We start from the raw sequence: 25,359 nt of genomic DNA, 5'->3' as shown, positions 1-25,359 counted from the left end.
ACATGAGTGGGCAAGCAAGATGGGAATGAGTGAGTCCTGGGGGCTCCAGAATCATCAGAAGTTACTGACTTATTGTTGGGGAGAGCCTTAGAAAAATCTAGAAGCACACACTGTCTCCACCTGGGAAGCACTCACTTCCCTTTAAGGCAGACTAGAAAAAAATGAAAGAAGGCCCCAAAACCCATATTAACCAAACACACACACACACACACACACACACAACAAAGTCTAAGTCTGCAGATAAACATCCACAAATAGGCACTTGGTGTCTTCAGCTGTGGGGTTGGAGAGATCTGGGGCTTTGGCCCCCAAAGGCAGGAGCCACTGTCCCCAAAGGGGGGGACAACAGCTTCTGAAGGCCCTGGGGTCTGATCTGTTAGGTGGTACTGGCCCAGCTGGATGGGAAGGAGGCCTGTTTAAAGAAGACCCAACTCCCTCATTTCACTGAGATAGGGACTTGCTGGAAGCTCTGTGTCCTGTGCATTTCCTGAATATAGCGAATTGGTATTTCTCAAGAGCGCATCCCTGAAAGGGCAAATGCTGGCCATTTAAGTGTGGGCATCTCAGGCTGGGAACTGACCGGCTCCATGAGGCAGGGGCCAGATGCAGTTTGCTACTAAGCACTGTGTCCTCGGGGCCCACCACTGCGCCTGGCACCTAAGGAGGCATACAATATATGTTTGCTGAATGACTGAATAATCCAAGAAGAAAATCCCATTCTCTAAGAATACACATTTACAACATTTTCATTGGTTATATATCAGTTCCTCTCTAACCCTCAAAGTGGAATTATAATTCACTTATTCTCCTCAATCAGCTGGCCTTAAAGGAATTTTTTTTTTAGCTGAAACTGAGTCTTTTCAGTTGGAGCCAGAGAATGAATCTGATTATGTCCAAATGAGAGGGTCTTCAGCAAATGCACTGAGAAACTTCAATGGGATAATCAATCTGTCTCTAAGGCCAGCAGCTGGCCCAGAACTGGCTGTTCAGGCTGGAGGTTAGGACAGGGTCTTTTTGTGTTGGATCTGAGGTCTGGAGAGGAGAGGCAGGTCTTTCACTGTGTCCTGGGGGAAGGTCTGAGCCTGGCTGGTGGGGAAGAAGTCCTTGTCTAGCTGTCTGGAGAGACGGCATTGGAATAGGAAGTGGAGGCTGTGAGAGGAGGGAGGTCAGGGACTGGCCAGAGAATCAAGGACCCAGCAAGAGAAGATGGATCTGGCTCACCCTGGAGCATCTTGATACAGTGAACTCTCAGGCCACAAGGATGCTGGTGTGGGGAGCAACCCCCAAGCATCTGGGAGAGCCTGGGTCCATGAGAAAGAAGCAGCGTAAGAATCTTGTAAACAGGGAAGGCTGCTCTGATAAAATCCACTTCCAGGGAAGGTTGTAAGCTCAATTACTGGACCCTCAGGGAGTCCAAGTCTAAGGAGGCTAGCCAACGGTGTCTACACGGCAGAGGGAAAGCCAAGGGGATTTGACAGAGGCTGTTAAGGAATGAATAATTGGGGGTGTCCAGGTGGCCAAGGGAGGTGAATTTCAAAGGATGATGACAGTTCAAGGTACATCTGGGGTTCCAGAATCCCTTTCCATGCCATCAACCTTGACCCACAAGGCACGGCTACAGGGACAACTGGTCGTCCCAGAACCTCCTTCCCTACTCCCCTCATTCAGTTTTGGACAAGAGACTAAAGATTCCTTGGGGAAGGGTTTGGGTAAAGCGGTTTTCGTTTTGTTTTGTTTTTCATGTCAGGGCTATACAGACACTGGCCAAATGTCCAGCTATTTTCGGGAAGGACAGCATGGAGGCTCAGGGGGTGACTTCGTGGACCCTGAGGCCCTTCTGAGGGAAGGCAAGGCACAGATATTTCAAATCCCCTCCCCGCGTCTGGAGGACGTGGCCTCCAGTCCACGTCAGGCAGGGGGATTCTCTGGGGGTGTGAAGAGTCTGGAGAACTCAAGGAAGGAGGGAGGTGCCCAGGCCCCTGTAGTGTGAACCCTGACAGTCAGATTTTCTCCTTCTTTTTTTTTTTTTTTTTCTCCTTCTTTTAATACGAGGGCCTGACTCAGCTCTGATTGCTGAACATCCACTTCAAACATGGCGATCTTGAGTAAACACGTTGCCAGCCACACAACTAGATGAAGAGCCAGGCCGCCTCCCCCCACTGAGGCTCCTTTCTTTTAGAGATCTTGATTGCTTTTGATAACTGATCATTTGGGCCACCTGCCTTTTTCCTCGTTCCTCGCTTTAAATTCCCACTCTTATGCTTTAAATTCACCAATAAAGAGTGAGTCCTCGAAATCCTAGGCCCTCACCCTCAACTCCCATAAAAGCAGAACCCCAGTTCCGTGGGTTCTCTCTCTCTCTCCCCATGACCTCACTGTGTGGCCCCAGGTGTGCCAGGTTATTTCCAGGTCCTGTAAGTAAAAATAAAATGAAAAGTAATAAACGTTTCCCCCCAAGTTTCCTGATAGTTATTGCTGAAGCGCATTTTGTAATCATAATAAAACCCACAAGGGTTGGTCCAGCCTCAACACTGGTTGTTGATGGGCTGTGACAGGCACACAACAGCCCCCTGCAGGTCAGGGTACCATGTGCCACCACTTGAAGGTGAAGGGCTTCCTGCGTACGTTGGTGCCGCAGTGCACCTCCCCCAGAAATTTGTGGTAGGCGGAGATGTCATCCACGAAGGTGCAGCAGAGCCCCAGGGGCTCCAGCAGGGAGCGCACATGTGTCTCCAGGCAGCACACCTCCTCAACCTGGGGCCCAAATGGCTTGGGGATGCCCAGGTCCTTGCTGAGCACAATCATGTTCACCTGCAACAAGGAAGCGGGGGGGGGGGGGCACAGCTCCGTTTAGTGAGCACCTACTATGCCCCGCCCTGTTCTAAGCTCACTGAACCCTCCCAACAACCCTATGAAGTAGGAATTGTGATTATCCCCATTTTACAGATGAGGAACTGAGGCTCGGGGGGGCTAAGCAACTCATACATGGCAGAGCTGAGTGGAAAACGAGGCAACCCACCCCTGTATTATGTGTATGTTCATGCGGCTATATGTGTACGCATCAGCGTGTGCATTGCACGCATGCGTGTATGTATGTTTTCATGTGTGTACACGTGTGTATATATGTATCTATGTGTGTGTGTGTATGTGTGTTCTAACCTCCTTCTATCACATAGAAGACTCTGCTCTATGATAACAAGAATCCCTCCTGTCTATAAAGGCCTTTTTAATTTACAAGACACTCTCCAATCTGTTAAAGGATCCCCCAGGACCCCAGGGGGCAGCTAGGATAAGGATATCACCCCAGAAGGGAATGAGGCCCAGAGAGGGCGAGTGCCTGGGGTGGGTGGGAGGCCACACAGCAACTCAGGCGGGACTGGGACCCGGGCCTCCTGATTGGACCGCCTCAGCCGAGGGGTCCCTCTGGATCTGGCTGCCCGTGACTGGCCTGGATGAGGTTTGGGGTCCAGAGCGCCTCACCATGTTTGGGAAGAAGGCTCTGGCCTGGCGGTCCTCGTCCATCTTGAAGAGGGCAGGCAGGTCGATGATGTCCTGCTCCGTCAGCCCCAGCTCCTTCTTGAGGATGTCGCGGTTCCAGTCCAGGCAGCGCTGGGCGACGGGGAAGAAGGGAGGGCAGGCGAGTGAGGGGACACCCCTGCCACCTTTGTCAACCTCACCCCTGCCTGCAGGGCACCCGGCACTCCAGGGAGAGTGTCAACCTCACCCCGGCACTGCAGCACGCGCCTACCTCTCTGGTGCCCCTCCCACCAGTCATGGTAGTAATAAAGAGAACGAGAGAGAAGATTACAGAAATAATACTAGAAAATCACAGAAATAACACTAGTGAGGGCTCATTTACTGAGCACCACCTACTACAAGCCAGACCCTGTGGTAAGTTCTTGCTGTGCAGTATCTCATTGAATCCTTAGGCTGTCCCGTGTGGTGAGAATAACAGTGACAATGATTTTGATTAATAATAATTAAAACTAATATGTGCAAGAACCCTAAGTGTACTGTTCTAAGTGCTTTACATACATTACTTATGTAAGCCTCAACCTCATGAGGTAGACACTATTATTAGCCCCTTATTAGAGACTCTACCCAAAATGTAGAGTCCTTAGTGAGTTGCCCAAGGTCCAACTGCCAAAATGAGGGGCCATGATTTGACCTCAGATTTACCCGAAGCCAAAAAATGTCCACGGAGGGGAGTTACAATAAAGTCAACTTTCAAATAGCCAGTGAGGCATTATGTGAACTTCGGGAAACTCTGCAGTTGCTTCTACAGCCTCCACTCCACCCCTCCCCCTGAAATGTAGCAGCCCGTTATTGGGTTGGGTTGACTCCATCCTCCCCTCCTGGTGACAGCTAATTAGTGGACCCTTGCCCCTGCCTCTTTGCTCCAGTGATTGGTTCAAAGATGGGCAATAAACCAGGATATAGGGAATCAGTATATGGAATTCCCCTGGCTACAATAATTGGTTCAGGTTGGCACAATCAGAGTGAAATGCAAAACTTTTGTTTAATTGTTGGGGGCACAGACCTCCCTCTTTGTGGATGGTGTGCTGGATGGATGTGAGACCTTGAACTGTTGCAGCTATACTCCTGTCATGAGGGCACCTGTAGAGCCCAAGAAGTGCAGAGAAATAGAGCTGGAGCCCTGATCAACCTGTGCCTGAAATCCATAACACTGCTGGACTTCCTACTCATATGAGTCAATTAAGCCATTTAAAAAAATCAGTTTGAGTTTTTAAATTTAAACTTGATACTCTAAATGTGCCCATGGAGGGCTTCCTCGGTGGCACAGTGGTTGAGAATCCACCTGCCAATTCAGGGGACATGGGTTTGAGCCCTGGTCCGGGAAGATCCCCCATGACACGGAGCAACTAAGCCCGTGCACCAACTACTGAGCCTGAGTGCCACAGCTACTGAAGCCCGTGCACCTAGAGCCCGTGCTCTGCAACAAGAGAAGCCACCGCAGTGAGAAGCCCACGCACCACAATGAAGAGTAGCCCCTGCTCGCCGCAGCTAGAGAAAACCCGCACGCAGCAACAAGACCCAAAGCAGCTAAATAAATAAGTAAGTAAATAAGTAAATAAATAAATATGCCCATGCAAATAAAGAGAGATCTAATTCAAGTAAATATGACCCTTTTGACTGGTATCTACTTCTGGATACAATCTTTGAGATTTAGGACTCCAGAGGTGGGATTCATCCATAGATAGAAAACTTCAGGGATCTCTGATCCCCTAAAACAAATAAAAATTCATGGCATGTGTTTACGTATGAAATTTTCTGGAGAGCAGGTCTGTAGTTGTCATCATATTTTAATCAGTGTGGGTCTCCCCCAAATGCTGTGGGCTGTAGCCTTACAGAGCCCTTGGTTCTTTAGTACTGCCTGATACACCTTCCTTCCCAGGTCTCCTGTCTGCTTCTAGCCTCCACTGACCTGCTTTGTCACCCCATTCAGCCTCCAGTTTAGAGGCGTAAACCAGAAAGTCTGGACCGAATGCTTATTGAGGTCCTTCCCTCTGTCATGTGCCCTGAACCCTTGGCCATTCCCTATGGAAGCCCCGAGGATGTGACAGGTGCCATTGGTCATAGCCTTGTCCCTCCCACAGGCCCCTGCCCCGCCCTCACCTGGAAGTACTGGTTCTCCTGCACGAGGCTCTCGTTGGACAGGATCTTGTTGATGGTGATTCGCTTGCTGCTCATCCCGCCCAAGCCTGTGGGGGTCAGAGGACAGGGGACAGTCTAGTTTTAGGTGTCCAGCCTGGGCGCTCCCCTTTGCCAAGGCCCCCAGCTTCTGGGCTAACTCTTAGGATGAGGGAGAGGGGCTGGGACAGGCTGGGGCACAGAAGGGCAACCCCAGGGGTAACTCCTTTCCCCAGGGTTGGCCATGTCACCTGGGCCAGGGAAGGGGTGGCAGCTGTCTTGCTCTCTCTCTGGCCAGAGGGTAGGGTGGCACAAGAAGCCTGCTTCTAAGGATGAGCAGCAGACCAGAGGGAGTGCGGCAGAAGCAGGGTGCCAAGGGGCGTCACCCTTCCTGTTTTCCAGACCTGCCTCATGCTTGGCCCTTGTCCTGGTCTATGCCTGCATCTGCCTCCTTTTCCATCATGATGGCCCCCGTGGCTTCTGGCTTGATTAGTGATACCTAATGCTCATGGAGCGCCTGCTATGTGGCAGGTAGTCTTCTAGATATTTACATGGATTAACTCAATAATCCGCCCCACATTTCTATAAGGTAGCTTCCAGCATTAAGGATGAAGAAATGGAGGCACAGAGAAGTTACATGACTCGTCCAAGGCCTTACAGCTAGCGGAAGAGCCCGTAAGCAGACCAGGCAGTCTGATTCCAGAGCCTAAGCTATTAACTCTTTTTTTCCCTGCCTGATGCTGGTCCTCTGTGTTTCCTAGTCCGGTAGCTTGTTAGTGGCAAAGAGATCGGTGCTGTTGCACCCTGTACCTGAGCTGTCTCCACACCACCCCTTGGACCTATTTGTACAAAGATAATAGTTCCTATATCCTTATGGGTAGCTTTGAGGGGCTCATATAGAAAGAAGCCTCCAGAAAGTCAAGACTCATGCCTGCCAATCTAAAAAAATTTCCTATCGGTGGGAATTAAAAAATGACAGTTGTCTTAAGTTGGTCTTGTCCATCCCAGACACCAGTCACTATCAGGAACACTGCCTTTCGACATGGAGGGTGGTAATGTATGTAAGTATCAACCAGCCTTAGGGGTGCAGACTTTTGGGAACAGGTGGATTAGAGACGCCAGCCTGCAAGGTGTCAAAAGGGAATGTAGGAAGAGCACATAAGAAATTGTCATGGCCTCTCTGACCTGGCTCACCGTCTGTGCCTGATCAGCTCTGTCTCTTTCCATGATTAGTTTAAGAGCAAAGCTCATCCCAGTCTGTCTATCCCAGTTATGTGGATATCTAAATTAAGCAGATGATTTCTCACTCCGGGACTGACGGTGATGATGTCTGACTGTACGTCACGTCTGTCGACTCCCACTTTTCTTCCTACCCCTCAAGTGCATTATGTATATTCTTCTCTATCTCCCTTTCGAAAACACAAGCTCCTTGAACACAGATTGCGTGTCAATTTTGAACCATTTAACTCTCCTTGGGGTCTGGTGCCATTTGAAGTATACACTAGGTCCCGAAGAAGCACTAGGCACTGCTGGTGGTCATAAGGGGCAGTGGGCAGCTCGATGGTCCCGTTGGCCACAGCGAGGGTCACAGAGGCCAGGGCTGCTTCCCACCACGTTGACCTCACAGCCCCGGAGCGGGCCGGATGTCCAGGAAGTGGAGCTGGGTATTCAGGGACAAGGCACTCATCTGCCCTGTCCTCCCAAGGGTCTCTCTGGGGGCTCAGCTCCCTGCTCCCTGCCAAGGCCCTGAGGGCACTCACCTTTGAACATGATGGCCTCCCCATGGCCCTCCTTCTGCTTCTCTCGGAAGAGCTTGTAGCAGGCCGAGGTGCTGGCCATGAGCATCCGGAATTCCTGTGAGAGACCATTCAGAGGGCCAGTGTCAGCAGAGAGGAGGCGGCCAAGAAACGTGAAGAAGCCCCCGCTCTCAGCCCCCGGGGTCCCACCTGCATATTGTCTCAAGCCACTCTCTGCCGAGCAAAGGCCGCCTGGCAGGGTTTTCTCTACTTCAGAGGAATATTTCTCACCCTTCCTGCTATAGAAATTCCTCCACCTCAGCAACACCATCGAGTCAAAGCTCAGAGTCAAAGGTGACCTTGGACAGAGAGGAAGAGCTTCTCCAAGTGGCCAAGAGGCCAGGCCATTTGCACCAAATTTCCAGGGTTTGAAGTTGCAGCTGTTTCTTTTCACTTCTTGGGAAATGAAAGAACCCCTTTCCAGAGCCCCAAGCCCATACCCCATTGCTCTCTAGAGCATTATGGCCAGTACAGTGGCCACCAGCCCTGTGGGATTATTGGACACTTGACTTGTGGCTGGTCTGAGTTGAGATGTGCTAAGAGTAAAATACACACCTGATTCTGAACACTTATATAAAAAAGAATGTAAAATCTCTCATGAATAATTTTTATAATGACTACATGCTGAGGCGCTAATATTTTGGATTTATTGGGTTAAACATTTACCTGCCACAGCAACAACGTACAAACCAGCTTCAGCCTACTTCCTTCTTCCTCTCTGCGGTTGTCTTCCTCTAGATACCCCTCTCTGTTGACAAGAGCTGGTAGTACAGGGATTCTGCACTATCCTATTCACTCCAGCCTCAGGGGCCAGCTCACCTTTGTGCCTGGGATGGGGACGAATGTCATGAACTCATCTACATGGCCCACGGTCAGCCAGTCCGAGTAGAGCTCCACGGGTGCCTGCACCTGCTGGGCCTGCAGGAAGTCCCTCACCACCTTGGTCATCCTCCGACCACCAGACCTGGGGTGGGGTTGGGGAGGAGACAGTTCTTCAGAAGGTTGCCCACTGTGCCTGTCTCACCAGAGGGTCTGCAGGAGGAGTTCAGACTCTAGAATCTAGCCTGGGCCCAGAATAGCATTGGTGGAAAAGTCATGGGAAGGAGCCTGAGTTGCAGAGACCCTGGCACAGGCAGAAAGGTGTTTGAGCCCAAGGGGAAAAAGGAGGAGTTAGCTGTAGCCATGGTCTGTGTGAAGAGCATAGAGCCCATTCTTTGGCCACTGAGGGTGTCAGTAGGTGTAAGAAGCCAGCTTCTCTGCTCAGGGATCCCTCATGGACTGCTGGAGGGGGCTAGGACACAGGCATGATTCCAAAATCTTCCCTAGCCTATGTACCTCTTCGCTGTTAACTTCTCAACTTCAATCATTTCAAGTGACACCTCTTCCAGGAAGCCCTTCCTGACTTCCACACTCCCTGAGGTCTTCAATCTCCCCATTACCCTTATAATATAACCCCAAAACCTCACAGTGGCCAACAAATGCCTCTGTGATCTGGCCCCTGCCTGTCCCTCCTACCTCATCTTCCTCCCTTCCTCCTTGTTCTGTTTGCTCTAGCCACATGCTAAACTTGTTACCAAGGTTTTGTCCTTTCTGTTCCTTCTATCTGGAATGCTCCTTCCCTTTGATCTTCCCATGGCTGCTTCCTTCTCATCATCTGAGCCTCAATTCCAAAGTCACTTCCTCAAAACCACAAAAGCCAAAGTGCCCCTGCCTCATCACTCTTTATCATGTACCCTATTTTATCTTCTTCATTGCACCTATTAGCACTCAGAAGTATCTTATTTATTTGCTTAATTCCATGTTTATTGTCTATACTGCCTCCATCCCTAATGGAAAACTTCCTGAGAGCTGCGACTTTGTCTGTTTTGCTCACTGCTGTCTCCCTGCAGCCCAGAACAATACCTGGCACAGAGAAGACTCTCAATAGATATTTGTCTCTAAGAAGAGCCCCTGTGATCTCCCCTAAGGGGGTTAGGGACCCCTCCTTGGGTTTCTCTGACTCTGTATCATTCTATCACTGTACACACCCTCTGTTTCATGCCTGTGATCTCCACCATCTCCTGGAAGGTGGGGGCTGGGCTTCATGTTTAGAACCCCATGTCTGACATAGGGCTTGTTGCTTGGCTGGTGCCTGGGAAATACCTGCTGAATGGATGAGTGACTGTTGAGTGGAGGGAGAAGGAGGGCAGGGTGAGCAAATGGTCACTGTCTGTGTCAGTGGCCTGCTGCAGAAGGTAGAGAATCCCATGTGGCTTATAGGGACTTGGTGCCCAAATCCTGGCTGGTCCCACATGTGTGGGTTCCTGGCAGCCCTTTTGTGAAGTGAGGACCCACAGTACTCACTCTCTCCCCAGCAACTGCTCTAAGGAAGACTCTGCCTTCTCATCGACTGGTGGGTGACCTGGGGAGGGAGTGAAGGTGTTGTTGACAGGCCAGGGAGCCAGGGACTCAGGCTTTGGGGCAGAGCCATGTCTTCTCATGTGTCTTTTGTGAATGGGCACCCCCGAGGATTTGTTGGTGTGCACTGATCCTCTTTCGGTACTCCTTCTCTGAACTCCTTCATCCCTTCCCCACTTTCTTTATAATCCCATTATATTCCCTCCCATTTTGGGAAGAGGGTTATTTATTTAGTTTTGTATTAGGTCCTAATTCATACTAAGATGTAAAGGCTAACTTGGTTTTCTTTCCAAGAGTGTCTGTATCTTGTCAGAGAGTCATGGGAGAGGTTAATTCTCCCAGCCAAGCACTCCATGTATGAGCAACCCAGTCTGCTCCTAAAGGGAAACAATAACTCCCCCTGCCTCCCCGCCACCTGCCCGCAGGCCCACCCTGTCTTCTCTTACAGAGGAAAGCTGGTCCCGATGAGGATCCGGCCCAGGGGGTATGTCTTGCCATTCACGGTCACTGGCGGACTGACCTCTAGGTTCCCAAAGGAATCAAGGCTGGTGACAGGCTCAAAGAGGGGCTCCCGGGTCACGTAGCCAAAATCTGGGCCCTGGGCAAGAGACACCCGTCATTAGTCTCTTGTGTCCAGGAGCCCTTAGCCCCAACCCAGCCACCCTCTGATGACCACTTTTCACTACCTTTGGTTTGGCTCTGTGAGCACTTAGCTTCTGGGGGGGGTCACCCATGCTCTTCTCATTCCCACTGATGAGCAGGACCCTGGCATGGGGAGGCTGAGTTTGTGAGTATGTCAGTATGAGTGTGAGAATGAATGTGAATATACGAGTGTCTGTGTGTGTGTATACATCTGGGTCTCTGGGTGTGCCTCTATTTCTTAAACACGGAGACATATTGGTGATTTCTGGTTTGGTCCTCATTTTGTGCTATTGACATCCCCACTCATCTCTTAATGTGAGCAAGAAATGGACCTTTGCTGTTGTCAGCTATTGAGCTGTGGGGGCTGCTTGTTACTGCAGTCTTACCAAGTGAAAGCTGACCAATACATGCAGGAATGGCAGATATGTAACATATATACCATCCCAACCCATTCCCAACTAACCCTATTTATTCATATTTATATCTGGAGCCCATACATAGCCTCAGAATCCTTCTTAGCACAGAGCTCCAACAGACTGCAGTTACATGATATAACCCCAGTGACGTCCCCTGAATTTTAAGTTTCCTTTCATGATTTTTTGGTAAAAAAGTAGGGATCTTGCTTGGGAGCTTGCACTGGGGATGGAACTAAGCTTGTCTGGCACAAATCCTTGCTAATAAAAACCAAAGAGTGAGAAGATGTGGCTTATCCTGGCCCAGCTTAGAGGCTCAAGAGACAGCTGTGCCCAGTAGGGTGAATGGCTGCAGCTTAGTGCTTTCTCGCCTATGAGCCCCAGATGGCAAGGTGAGACTCGCCAGAGGCTGGGGCAGCTGGGGCTTTACAGCCTCACATGGGCAGGCAGGCATGCAGCACAAAGTTGGGCTTGGCCCAGGCCTCCAGGAATAATGCAGTCTGGGGGCCTTGGTACTAGGCCAGCCTGGAACACTGAAGGCAGGTGGTGACCCGGGAAGAAAGAGTAAGAGAAGGATCTGAGAGGCCTTGGTTCTCCTGCCTGCTGGCTGGTTTGACTATCCCTCATGTTAGAGGAAGTGGACAGTCCTCACCGAGGACAGTGTCCAGGGCTGTGGAATGAGAACCAGAACAGCAGCTAATAATAGTCATTGTATCAGGAGCAGCACGGTTGCCTTATATAATGCTTTCAATCTTCACAATAAGCCTGTGAGATGGATACTGTTTCTATCCCCACTTTACAGATGAGCAAACTGAGGCTTGAGGAGGCTAAGGTGTTTGCCCAAGGTCACATTGCTGCTAAGGGATGGAACTGGGACTCAAGGCCAGATCTGTCTGGCATTCCAGAGCTTTGTGCTCACACCACTGGCTGTGCCATCTCCCTGTGATGAAGGGACTAGGTTAGTGAATGTTCTCAAGAAGCAGGTGTGGGCCTGGCAAAGGGTTGCCTCTGAGCAGCCCTGACGTCTCACAGGAGGCTGCCCTGTGTGTGACCTTGGCAAAGCCACCTGATCTACCCAGTCTCTGTTTCGTGTTCTGTTCAAGCCTCGCCCTGCCTGTTCAGGGTGGAAGGTGAGGACAAAGATGACTAATTTTGGTTCTGTCCTCATTCAGTTGGTTGTTGAGGGCATAAAAAGAGAGTGGTAATGACCTCTAGAATCGAGGGTGGGGGTCAGATTGCTTTTTAAAAAACTCATGAACTGAAAAAAAATCACAGATTTAATGAGCTTTGAAGTTTGAACCATGCTTTTCGACAATTGCTTGACTATAATTTTCCTCTCTGAAACTTATTTTGCTGTAAGTTGGAGGTGGGGCAGTGTCAGGAGTCAGGCCTCTGTCTCCCATAGCTCTCATTTCCCATGAGAGAACTCTCCATGTTTTGGAAAAGCATCAGTTATCAGAGCAGGCAAGGATGTTAGAGATTACTATCCCAACTGACCCATTTTGCAGATGAGAAGATGAAGGCAACAGACTAATTTGCAGTAAACTGATTTTCCAGGCGTGCCCAAGGCCTCCCGACCACTCTGTCCTGTAAGAGTCCCAGGGCTGTGCCCTCCCTCATCCCCCAAGGTGGTCCTCAGCATCTCACCAGGAGCTGTTTCACTGGGAAATCCTTCAGGTTTCCATCTCTGGGGGAGTCCAGAACCACAGGGAAGCCTTTGTGGGGGGCCTCGATGTAGCCAAACTCGATTTCATCCTGTGGGGACACCGAGAAGAGCTATCGGACGAGCCCAGGGGGCCACCAGTGAATACTAGCCAGCCTCCCCAATTCTCCCAAGCACATGATGGCAGTGGTTTCTTACATATCCCTCAGATAGTCTCTGCACATCCCCAGCATGTTTGTACTCATACTGACCCCATTTTAAAAAACATAACTGGTAACATCTGTATACATTTTCCTGCAAGTAATACCTTAACTGGAAGTGCATTCTTTATTTATAGATTGGCTTCTTTTTAGCTGATGTATAGTACTCCACAGAAAGGCTGTCCAATCATATGGTCACCCCCTTGCCCCGTGGATGGGCACTTAGGTTGTTTTACAGTCTTCTGCTACCCTAAGAAGCTGCAGTGAATTACCTTGTACATTTCTGTCCTTGTGTACACGTGCATGTGTGATCTGAGGACAGAACTCGCATACGTGGAGCAGCTGGGCGCCAGGGCATTGACATTAAGCTGCCTCTTCTTGCCTGAGCCCTGGACCACGTCCTTCCCAGCTTGGGGTTCCTTACCTGGATCCAGCGATCTCCCCGGTTCATGTACTGGAAGCAGACCTTCAGTTCACAGTTGGTTTTCTCAACCAGGTTCTTCACCTCTTTCAGGAACAGGTAATTGTCCTTCATGCTGAGAAGTGTAGGAAGAGGGGGAGGCCAAGCGGGAGGGTGAGGAGGGATGAGGGCCAGCCCACTGAGGTGGCAACAGCAGTTGGCATCTCTGGGCTGTGCTGGGCAGATGAGGCCACATCTGTGTTCAAAGGCACCTTTGCAAAGGCCACTGGAGTCAAGGGCCAAGCAAACTCATCCCCTCATGCAGTGTTTACCAAAGTCATGAACAAACAAAACGAGGAGGGGAATTCTCACCCTCACCTGCCCCAAAGCCTTACATCTCTGACTCCCCAGATTTCCAAGGAAGAGCTATGCCTAGCATGGAGGCAGGGGATGGGTCCAGGACAGCAGGGGTGTGTGGCCAGGTGGTGTGGCCAGTATCACCTGCAGGCACTTCTTTCCTCTGCTTCTCATCTCGCTGTAGCTGTCTAGCACATAATAGATGCTCAGTTAAAGAATTGCTGGATGAATAAGATGAGTTGAATATCCATTGTAGAGAAAGGTTCCTGACTACATCGTATGGGCCAAGAAGATATGGGAAAGAAATGCTAGCTATTATTATTATTATTATTTTTGTGATACGCGGGCCTCTCACTGTTGTGGCCTCTCCCCCTGCAGAGCACAGGCTCCGGAAGCGCAGGCCCAGTGGCCACGGCTCACGGGCCCAGCCGCTCCGCGGCACGTGGGATCCTCCCAGACCGGGGCACGAACCCGTGTCCCCTGCATCGGTAGGCGGACTCCCAACCACTGTGCCACCAGGGAAGCCCGCTAGCTATTATTTTTTAGAGCACAAAAACTCTGTGCCAGGACCTTGGATGAATACTTCACCTGCTTCATCTCACTTAATCATCACAGTGACTCTGTGATGTGAGAGTCTCAGAGAAACAGAGGCACAGAGAGGCCCAGTGAGTTGCTCGAGGTCACACAGCTGGTAAGTAACAGAGCATGATCTGAACTCAGGTCTGTCTGCCCCTGAAGCCCCAGCTTTAGCCACTGTCTGCGCTGTGCCTAATGCTTACCAGCACACAAACACCGACAAAGGAGGCAGGGTGTTGGGGGTCATGATCCACGGAGCAATCCGGAATGTCACGGTGTCCGTGAAGATGGGTGTCAGGGGGACCTCCTGGGCGTGGGAGAGAAGAGGAGGGGATCAAAAAGTCTTGTCAGGGTGCTTTTCACTCCTGCCTAACAAAGTGGGTGAAACCAATAACAGTAGTACCTCAGGGAGCACTTACGGTGCGCCAGGTCCTATTTTTACATGTGAGATTTCACTTCTGCCTTACAATAACCCCAGAGGGTAGACAGTGTTATAATCCTTGTTTTATAGATGGGGAAACCAAGTCACATAGCTGTCCAAGGTCACATGGTTAGTAAGTGGTAGAGCCTGTATATAAGCCCAGGCAGTCTGGCTGCCGAGCCCATACTCTCAACCACTGTCTGATCTCGCTGCATCAAAGTTCTCTTCCTGAAATCGTCTCACATGATGGCTGGACCAGCCCTGGCCTTCCTGTTTTTGCTCTGGGCACCTTGCCCTTTTCTATGTGTGAGTGTTATAATGTTATTGGGCGCAATTTTGATATGTCCACATTGCTCTTTAAGGAAAGGTTCGGGAAGCTTGCCTGCAACTTGAAGGGAGATGAGATGATTCCTTTGCATGGCTGGCTTTGGAAAGCTACAGGAAACCGGGCCCCTGCCCTTGGTGGGGAGGATGGAGGTGGCCTTTCCTGCATGGGTCTGCCTTTTAAAAAAAATTATTTATTTATTTTTGGCCACACTGCACGGCAGGCAGGATCTCAGTTCCCTGACCAGGGATCGAACCTGTGCCCCCTGCAGTGGAAGCACAGAGTCTTAACCACTGGACCTCCAGGGAAGTCCCCCGGGGTCTGCCTTTTGAGTGTCCGCTGGAGGGGGCCAATCTGAGAGACCCTGATGGCCAGGTTGCTCCAGGCACTGGGGGAGCAGGAGAAGCCCTCTCCCCACCCCCTCCTGTTAGCTCTGCTTTTCCTGCCTTTCCCTTTTCCCAGCGACTTGAGGCTGCATTGTGAGTGAGATCTCACAAGCTTGTATGCTCACAGCCACCCTGGGAAGCAGCAGTATTTGTCATTTCTGTTTTCCAGATGGGGCAATTAAGGCATAGGGAGTAAATTCACTTGCCCAATGTCTCATGGGCTCAAACCTGGGCCGTCTGACTCCAGAGCCCCTTCTCATAAATCTAAGCGAGACCTAGCTTCACCTTCGGCAGAGCCCTTGGCCTCCTGCCTCAAAGCGGTCCGGGGATGAAACTGGGGAGCAAACCCTGTGTCTGAGAGGGTAACCAGGTCCCTCCCTATATCTGAACAAAGCTGGGTGGGCCTGAGGGGTAGGGGTCTGGGGCTGCAGTTTTTGATGAGAGGTCCTTGTGGGCAGGACACATCCTAGGCTGGGGGGTGGGGGGCTTCTCCTCAGGAGGGGAAGGTGATCTCCTTCTCATCCAGTTTCCCAAAACCAAGAGCAAAGGTGGGTGAGATGTCTGGCCACAGGGAGGGGACACGGCCTGCGACTGGGATTTGGGGTTCGGCCTGTGGTCAGAGTTGGTAGAACCCACAGCTAGGGTGTGGGACCAGGCAGGGAGGGAAGGCACATGTGTGTGGCCTACTTTGCTTCTTACACTAACCATTGGCACTCTGTGCCTCAGAACTAGGCCCGCTCTCTGCAGGGAGGAGGACAGACCAGGGACAGGCATGAGGTAAGAGAAAATCACCTGGAGAGAATCCGGGGGAGTAGGTACAGTAAGGAGGAACCCCCAGAGCATAGCTCAGAGGACGCTGGCAGACACATGTGGATGGTGGGGCATCCGGGTCTCCAAGCCTGGACCCCCTCCCCTTGGAGCTTTGAGGGGAGTAGAGCATACTGGGGACCCCCCTGGGAGTGGCCCTCCAGAAGGAGCCCCACCTGGCCCGCAGGGCAGCCCCTCCTGGTAGAGGCCCGGAGCCCTCACCTCGGCCATATACTCCAGCAGGCTGACGTGGATGGAGACCAGGCCCGAGAAGCCCTCGTCGGGAAAACGCAGGCCTTCCACGAAGAACAGCAGCTCAGCAGAGCCGCCCGTGTACTTGACCACGTGGTAGAGCTTCCGGCGGCCCAGGATGTGGATATAACGCTGGCCGAAAAACGGGTCTGGAGGGAGAAGGACCAAGGTCAGGCCCCATCCGCAACCGTCCGTGGGGCGGGGTCACTGATGGGGGACGCGATGGCAGAGTAACCTGTCCTCTAGACACAGAGAGAAAAGCACAAGCAGAAAATGCCACCAGAAGGGCCGTGGCCTGGTCATCTTCCCAGCACTGCAGGGCCCCAGCCATGTGGCACTCAACCAGACACCCTTCCTGGCTTCTGGCTTCCTTGCCTATAAAGTGAGCTGACTCTCCCAGGAAGGGGACACGAAATGTAGCAGCTGAGGACCGGGCAGCCAGTGATGTCAAGGAAGGGAATTATTGTTCCCATTTTACAGAGGAGAAAACAGTCCCAGAAATAAGAAATGGCTTGTCCGGAGTCACATAGCCAGTCACATAGCCAGTAAGTGGCTGAGCTGGGACTCAAATCCCTGTCTAGTTCTGAACCCCGACCTCTCCTCTCCTTTATATAAATAAAACACCAAAGTGTCCATTTGTGCCCCAAATTCTCCTCCATATAATGCAAGCCACATTGGCATGTGGGTCTCTGGCTGCACGTTTTTGTGGCTGGTTTCTCCCACGCTCCTGCCCCACTGAAACCACCCAGCTCTTCACAGCGCTGTTCCCTCTGCTTGGAAGAGTTATCTCCCTCCTTCTTTCAGGCCTTCTGGGAATCATAGCCAGATCCCCCAGAGACCAAGCCAGGGGCTCTGTCTGGAGTTTCCACAGCCCCCGTCCTTGCCCATCACAGCCTTTAAATGGACATGATCTCAGTGTTTAGTTGTTGGCTCTGAGAGACTGTCACCTGCATGGGGGCTGAGACAGGCCCGGTCCAGGGCAGGTTGTATTTAATAAATATCTACTGAATGAACCAGTGGCTCCCATACCACTCCCCGCGGGAGAATTTTCAGGCCAATTTAGAGCACATGTGTTGAATTACTACTCTGTGACCACATGGACACGGACCTCTGGGGGACACAGAGATGGGCAAGATGCAGCCCCTCTGTCTAGGAGCAGTGCTCAGCTGATGATAAGATGGCACAGATGTGGGAAGAGTCATAGTAGAGCTACGGGGTGAGAGAGCCCGTGGGGTTACTGGGGTGAGGAGGACAGGGGAAGGGAGGCGGGGTGGGAGGCGTTTGAGCAGAGAAAGGCAGCCTTTGAGATGCCCCTGGGGGCGGCAGAGGTGGGGTGCAGTGAGGAGAGGAGATACTTGCATTGCCCAAGGCATGGAGGTAGGACCCTATGCAGTTCCAGAAGGAGTTTCTTTATGCCCTGCAGAGCTGGAAGGGCAGAATCAGGCTCAGCTTAGTACTGTTGTCAACAACAATGGGTATGATTATTGACCAGTCACCTGAGGGCTAGAGCATGTAACTAGAACAGTCCTGGCATGAATAGGGTGCTTGATTAAAACTTGCAAAATGAACAGAGGAACCAGCAAAGCCCAGGCTCAGGATGGCTCCTCACGTAGGACAATGTGCTCAACTAGACCCTGGTTATACATCTCCTTAAGGGTGGGTTACCTTAGTGGTTATTCCAGAGTCAGAGAGATGCGGGTTCAAGTACCTCTCTGGCTTACAAGCTGCAAAACCTCAGGGAATTCACTTAACCTCCCTGAGCCTCAGTTTACTCATCTGTTAAATGGGGGATAATAACACTTATGCCACAGGGTCCTTGCAAGATAAAATGACAGCATCAGCAATTGAGGTAAGCTCGGTAACCAAGGGTAACCATTGGTAACACAGCTAGGACTTGCTGGTATTACTACTATGAGAGCCCATGAATGTGTCAGCACACCCCTTACTGCAAAATTCATGACCTTTTCATTGAATGGCTTAGGAACAGAAGGCAAAGAAAAATACCTCACCTCACCTTCCCTTAGGTGGGCCCAAGAAATGAGGCATATAGACTCAGACACTGGGTGTCCCAAGGAACAGCTCAAGACAGAAGGTGAAGTCCTTCTCATTCAGAAAAGACAACATATGCCTTGTGTCCCAATCACTAAGTAGATCCAGATGGCTCCGCATAATTAAAATAATTCTCCCCCGGGCACCCAGGCCCTCCAATGTCCACCTGTCCCAGGCTGCACTTGAACTGGTGCTAGGAAAGAGATCCTCAGGCCTGGAAACTGACTTGTCTTTGCAGAAAACTCCAAAACTTTCCCAGGTCTCTGGGCAGCTAGGTGGTGTGTGTGTGTGTGTGTGTGTGTGTGTGTGTGTGCGCGCGCGCGCTCCACCTGGGCCTGGGAGGGTGGGGGTCTGGCAGGGGAGCTGGGCCAGATGGAAGGATGCGTTCTTGCCCATCTGCATGCAGTTTTTTCCCCTCTATGGCCTGCAATTTACATGTGCCTCTCTTTCTAGTGTCTTGGGCCAGCTCTAGGTAGATTGATGACTTAGCGGGAACAATCCAGCCACTGTCCCGAGGAGCCTCCTTCCCCCATCCCCTGTCCCAGCTGGGTGCAGTCCTGCCTGAGTGTGACCAGCTCTCCCTGCAGGAACCAACAATGACCCTCTATTGAGCAGCCCACGTGCCTCGGGCTGGGCCCCGCCAGCCACCCTGGCTTCTCCTTAGCCCCAGGCATTGGCCCCGCAGGCTGGCATGTGGCATAACCCTTCTGGTCACTTTGGAGCCATTCCACCTCCCAAGGAGACTCTTTGATAGTGTGGCCATCTGTCCTGGTTTGCCTGGGATTGAGGGGTTTCCTGGAATGAGGGATTTTTAGAGCTAAAACCAGGAAAATCCTGGGCAAACTGGGACAAGTTGGTCACTGCACCCTTGTAGGAAGAGGTCAGGTCCCAACTTTGGGATCCTGAGGCAGAATCTGAGGCTGGAGCACAGGCACTTGGGTCCTCCTAACAGCACTGGAGACACCTGTCCACTGCAATCATTATACAGTAAGTCCCCTACATACGAACCTTCAAGTTGCGAAATTTCAAAGATGCGAACGTGCGTTCCATCAATATCCGGCGTAAGTGAAACTGCAGCTTGCCCTCGGATTGTGTTAGCTGGGTACCTAGGTACCTAGGTTAACTTTGTTGGACAAAGTTGGAAATTTGTTGGAACAAATTGGACCTACAAACGTTCTCTTGGAACGGAACTCGTCCGTATGTAGGGGACTTACTGTAATTAATAATCATAATAATAACCCCCCAAAAGCAAGAGAGAATGTTCCACGGGCCGGCTACTGAGTGCTGACACACGTTCCTTATCTAATCTCTATCACCAGCGGGAACTGTCAGGCCTCTCCTTAGCCCCACGTCACATCACAGAAGAGGAACCCAAGGCCTGGCCCGGTAAGTAGACTTGCCCAGATGCAGGATTTGAACCTCCTGGGCTCTGGAGCTCCCTCTCAGGGTCCCTCAGCCTCCAGCCAAGCCCCCTGCCCTTGGGGGACACAGGTGACACATGACATTCATGTAACACAACATATTCTTATCCACAGGTGTACATGGATTTTGACAAAACCCCCAAATGCCTGCATGGCTGAAAAGGAAGAAGAGGAAACTGTACCACAGATGAATTATTTTTCATCCCGGTTAGTGTGGCACTGAGTATTCACCCAGGATTCCAATTCTGTGGGAAACTGACGATTCTGGGATCATCCCTGCATCAGTAACACCGCCCCTCCCCCCACATTGCAAGGTGGCAGCCCAGATGAGACAGACCGGGGAACAGCATCGCAAAGCACTCACAGCAGTGGCTCCTCCTTTTCCTGTCTGCTCAGGACCCATCTCGATGGCAGTGAGGGAGAGGGATGTGATTAAGGGCCAGATCTCAATCCACTGTCATCAACAAAAAGACGCTCTAGATAAGGTCCAGGTGTCACTAGCAGCAACAGGTTGAGGGTCACAATACGACACAATGTGGTCGAGAAGCCGAGATCCTGCTTGTACCCTTCCTGTCCGGCCGGCAGCCCCATCCGCCGTGGCAACCCTGGCCTGGATAGGGTAAGCATCAACATCTCCAGCCTGCTTAGGCGGCGGAGCCGGTCTGACTCTGGGGACATTCCAACTGCGTCAGGTCACTGCCCGAGCCCAGGGCGGATCAGGAGGTGGACTGGCTTCAGGTGGCAGCTGGGTCCACTGCTGTCCTGGCTAAATCCCTCCCTGAGGTGAGGGTCCAGGGCCACTGGGACCAAGTCCTCATGGCGACTGCTCTTAGTGAGCCTGGTCAGAGGAGGGCCCCAGAGCTAGGCTGGAGACGCTGGGCCCCCCAGAGAGCTGGGCATGCGGGGGGGCCTCACCCTGCACCACAGCAAACGATTTTGCGGAGACAGCTTTTTAATACATAAATCAGACCTTGACAGTCACTCAAAACCTTCTAATGGCTTTCCAGTGCACTTGGAATAAAATGCAAGCCCTCTCTGCACGCGCTGGCCCCTGCCCAGTTCGCTGACCTTGACTCCAACACATCTCCCTCCTCCGGTCTTCTGACTGTTCCTCCAATACTGGTTCCCTCCTCCGGGCTTTGTATGCGCTGTTCCCTCTGCTTACAACACTCTTCCCTCAGCTCATGAATGGCCGGTTCTTTCTCATGGTTGCTTTGGTTCTCAACTCAAATGTCGCCTGCTCGGAGAGGCCTTGCCAGACCATCTAGGCTAGCGGTGCCTCGCCTTTGCCCCTGCCATTTTCTACTGCTTGGTCTGTGTCATTTCCTCCAATTGTGCTTTCCTCATTAGACCGTCTCCTTCCCGAGGGCTGGGTGTGATGGCAGAGTTCACCCAGGGATCCCGGCACTGAGGGGGCTCGACACCGATTCACAGAAGGAACGAGACAGAGCAGGCAGCTGCGGGGATTAGCTCCATGGCAGAAGCACGTTCCTGACTCACTGGGGACCCAGGAGGCCCTGTCCTTGGCAAGAGGACAAGGGCTCTGCTCCTTGAAGGTGCCCACAGCATCGTCACGGGCTCTTTAAAAGTCAGGGGCAGTTCTCATGTTCAGAAAGTCTGAGATGAGCAGAAAACACCTGGTGGGGGTGGGAGGGAGTGGGTATCTGCCTCAGGTATCATGAAGGTGATGTGATTCTGGGAAAGATGGACCTCAAAAGCCCTTCCTCCCCTGGTTCACGTGGAACTCCTCGGGGTTCCACATAAATCTGTCACTGCCAACTCCTTTGAGGGAGGAGAGATCTATCCCACGGGTCCTCTTGACTTCACAGGACAACGGTGGTCCTGGTTACCATTACCAAGAAGCTGGCCCTCTCCAGTCACCTGCGCCTGTGACTACTAAGGGGAGGGGTCTGGGGAGCCTTAGAGGGAGGAGCTGGGCCCCCGAGGGGTATCTCAGAGAGCACTGACTGGATGGGAACTGCAGGAGGGCCAGGCTGGGGACACTCACTCTCTACGTAGAACACGCCCACTTTGTCCGAGTCCGACATGGAAATGTAGAGAACGATCTCGTATCCGGTGGGGAGGTGGTCGGGGCCTTTGGTCCGCAGGATCATCTGGGACATGTCCTTGAGGTCTGAGGGGTGGATGCATGAGGAGGTTAGAATTAAGAGAATTGCGTTGGGGCGGGGTGGGGGCGTGGGGGAACTGGATGAAGGTGGTCAAAAGGTACACACTTCCAGTTGTAAGATAAATAAGTTACCAGGGATGTAATGTACAACATGATTAATGTAATTAACACGGCTGTATGTTATATATGAAAGTTGTTGACAGTAAATCCTAAGAGTTCTTATCACAATTTTGTTTTTCTACTTCTTTAATTTTGTACCTATATGAGATGATGGATGTTTACTAAACTTATTGTAATACTCACTTCATGATGTGTGGAAATCAAATCATTATGCTGTATACCTTAAACTTAGACAGGGTTGTGTGTCAATTATATCTTAATTAAAAAAACAAAGGAGAATTGTGGCTGGAATGTTGGCCTGTTACTTTTATAATCAGGACAAAGCAAACCCCAAACCTGTGTATTATGAAAAAGTGTAAGAAGTAGTTGTTATCTCCAACACTACAGATGACTTCCTATAACCTTTTGGGAACTTCCTTCTGCTCCTTTTTCTACATATGTACAACTTCTTAAGAAACATGGTTCCAGGGACTTCCCTGGTGGCGCAGTGGTTGAGAGTCCGCCTGCCAATGCAGGGGACACGGGTTCGTGCCCCGGTCTGGGAAGATCTCACATGCCGCGGAGCAGCTAGGCCTGTGAGCCATGGCCGCTGGGCCTGCGCGTCTGGAGCCTGTGCTCCGCAACGGGAGAGGCCACAGCAGTGAGAGGCCCGCGTACCGCAAAAAAAAAAAAAGAAAAGAAAAAGAATCCGCCTGCCAATGCAGGGGACACGGGTTAGAGCCCTGGTCCAGGAAGATACCACATACTGCAGAGCAACTAAGCCCGTGTGCCACAACTACTGAGCCTGAGCTCTAGAGCCTGTGAGCCACAACTACTGGACCCGCGTGCCACAACTACTGAAGCCCGCACTCCTAGAGCCCGTGCTCTGCAACAAGAGAAGCCACTGCAATGAGAAGCCCGCGCACCTCAACAAAGAGTAGCCCCTGCTCACCACAACTAGAAAAAGCTCGTGCAGAGCAACAAAGACACAATGCAGCCAAAAATAAATAAAAGAATTTATAAAACAAAACAAAACAAACAAAAAAACTTTAAAAGAAAAAAACATGGTTCCAATTGAACTATATCGTTTATTGTCTGTTTTTTAGCAGGAGTGGATACCTGAGTCCACCATCCTCAGGAGACCCAAGGTCACACCTGCCTCACCCTTGGCCCAGCCCAAGACTTATCATAAGTGCTTTCATTGCTCCTCCCTGCTCCCCACCCCAAGCTCAAGTGTGGATTCTGTGGTACCTTCCTTGCTGTAGACTTTCTCATCGCTACAGTCCTCTCTGGGCAACCAGGGTGTGTCTCGGTCACAGTTCACCAGCAGGATGGCTCCCTGCCCCTCAGGGCCCCAGGTCCAGGATGCCTGCATTGGCGAGGAGAGAGGTCAGTGCTGTCTTCTCTATCTTCTGACAGATGTTCTCAACCCCAGCGCAGACCCCATAGGACACTGGAGAGACAGACCCAGTATGAGACTCTTGCAGCCACTACCCAGGAATGTAAACTGGTGCAGCCACTATGCAAAACAGTATGGAGGGTCCTCAAAAAACTAAAAATAGAGTTGCCATATGATCCAGCAATCCCACTCCTGGGCATATATCCAGACAAAGCTATCATTCGAAAAGATACATGTACCTCTATGTTCACAGCAGCACAATAGCCAAGACATGGAAACAACCTAAATGTCCATTGACAGATGGGTGGATAAAGAAGATGTGGTATAAATAAATAAATAAATAAACAAATATAACACACACACACACACACACACACACACACACACACACCAATGGACTATTACTCAGCCATTAAAAAGAATGAAATAATGCCATTTGCAGCAACATGGATGGACCTAGAGATTATCATACTAAGTAAGTCAGAAAGAGAAAGACAAATACCATATGATATCACTTATATGTGGAATATAAAATATGATGCAAATGAAGATATTTATGAAACAAAAAACAGATTCACAAATATAGAGAATACACTTGTGGTTGCCAAGGGGGAGGTGGGGTGGGGGAAGGAAGGAGTGGGAGTTTGGGGTTAGCAGATGTAAACTTGTAATATAAGGACGGATGAACAACAAGGTCCTACTGTATAGCACAGGGTACTATATTCAATATCCTGGGATAAACTATAATGGAAAGGAATATGAAAAAGAATATATACATGTATAACTGAGTCACTTTGCTGTACAGCAGAAATTAAACACAATATTGTAAATCAACTATACTTCAATAAAATTTAAAAAAATATTTATGGGATGAGTAAAGAACGTATGAAACTTCACTGGCCCAGATGGAGGAAGCCTGGGTAAGTTCAGACCCACAGGGACTGGGTGACTCCCCAGCTCCTCAGTGGAGGTTGGATGCCTCAGAGGCCTCTGTGGTGCCTACTGGCACGTAGCTTGGCCATGGACACAGAGAACATATGTGTGGGGCTGCCTTGCCCTCAGGAAGGCAGGGCTGGGGCAGAGCCCCCTGAGAAGCCTGGGGGAAGGGGCTCCCCTATAGGCCTGAGGACATGCAGAGAGTCTGCAGCTGGCTGCTAGGCCCCGGGCTTCTCAATGGGTTGTATTTATTTAGCTTTTTAAAGTATCCATCTCCATATAATTTAAACCAGACTTTACGTTGTTATTATAAAAGAAATGTATGGGGGCTTCCCTGGTGGCGCAGTGGTTGAGAGTCCGCCTGCCGATGCAGGGGACGCGGGTTTGTGCCCCGGTCCGGGAAGATCCCACATGCCGCGGAGCGGCTGGGCCCGTGAGCCATGGCCGCTGAGCCTGTGCGTCCGGAGCCTGCGCTCTGCAACGGGAGAGGCCACAACAGTGAGAGGCCCACGTACCGCAAAAAAAAAAAAAAAAGTAATGTATGACCATGGCAAAAATTTAAATGCCATACAAGGGCAGAAAATGGAAAAAAGAAGCCTGGATGTGCATAGAGGAAAACCAGCAGAGCTTAAAAATGGGGTTGAGGAAAAAGTAGGAATCAACGACTTGGAGAACACAATGCTATCTGTCTGCACAAGTTAAAAATACACACACGCAAACCACACCGCATGTTTCGCAAGAATCACAAGAACAGAAAGTGATGTGTTAAAACCATTGGAGGGCTCCTTTGTAGGGGAGCAGAATGGGAGTGGGGAATGCAGGATCAAAGAGAATGAATGAATGAATGAATGAACAAACGAATGATGAATGAACGAATAAATGAAAAACTAAAAACGGGAGAGGGGTTGTGCACGCACCATTAAAGATGATGTGCCTTGAATTGGGAACGATTAATGCAATCTTCTGCTCCCCATGGTCCAAAAAAATAAAGGCAAAATAATAAGAGCAAATGCTTTGGCAGTACTTCCTCTGTGGCAGGA

At 50.8% G+C, this 25,359-nt stretch overlaps 1 protein-coding gene across 1 annotated transcript in view; it reads right to left on the bottom strand.

The window, feature by feature from the left end:
- Positions 1-2,035: 2,035 nt before the first annotated feature.
- PADI2 (peptidyl arginine deiminase 2) overlaps positions 2,036-25,359 on the bottom strand; it is a 43,711-nt gene continuing 20,387 nt past the window's right edge. Inside the window, exons 5-16 of the mRNA XM_060142798.1 lie at positions 23,236-23,353; positions 21,766-21,891; positions 16,258-16,436; positions 14,300-14,403; positions 13,188-13,299; positions 12,548-12,655; positions 10,292-10,443; positions 8,268-8,412; positions 7,413-7,506; positions 5,638-5,723; positions 3,481-3,609; positions 2,036-2,811 (exon numbers count right to left, since the gene is read on the bottom strand). Coding sequence (XP_059998781.1) covers positions 2,578-2,811; positions 3,481-3,609; positions 5,638-5,723; positions 7,413-7,506; positions 8,268-8,412; positions 10,292-10,443; positions 12,548-12,655; positions 13,188-13,299; positions 14,300-14,403; positions 16,258-16,436; positions 21,766-21,891; positions 23,236-23,353 — 1,587 coding nt within the window. The 3' untranslated portion in view covers positions 2,036-2,577. The remainder of the gene's footprint in view (positions 2,812-3,480; positions 3,610-5,637; positions 5,724-7,412; positions 7,507-8,267; positions 8,413-10,291; positions 10,444-12,547; positions 12,656-13,187; positions 13,300-14,299; positions 14,404-16,257; positions 16,437-21,765; positions 21,892-23,235; positions 23,354-25,359) is intronic.

The sequence above is a fragment of the Lagenorhynchus albirostris genome, chromosome 2, assembly GCF_949774975.1.
Source record: "Lagenorhynchus albirostris chromosome 2, mLagAlb1.1, whole genome shotgun sequence".
Classification (NCBI taxonomy): Eukaryota; Metazoa; Chordata; class Mammalia; order Artiodactyla; family Delphinidae; genus Lagenorhynchus; species Lagenorhynchus albirostris.
This window is presented reverse-complemented; position numbering and strand designations above follow the sequence as displayed.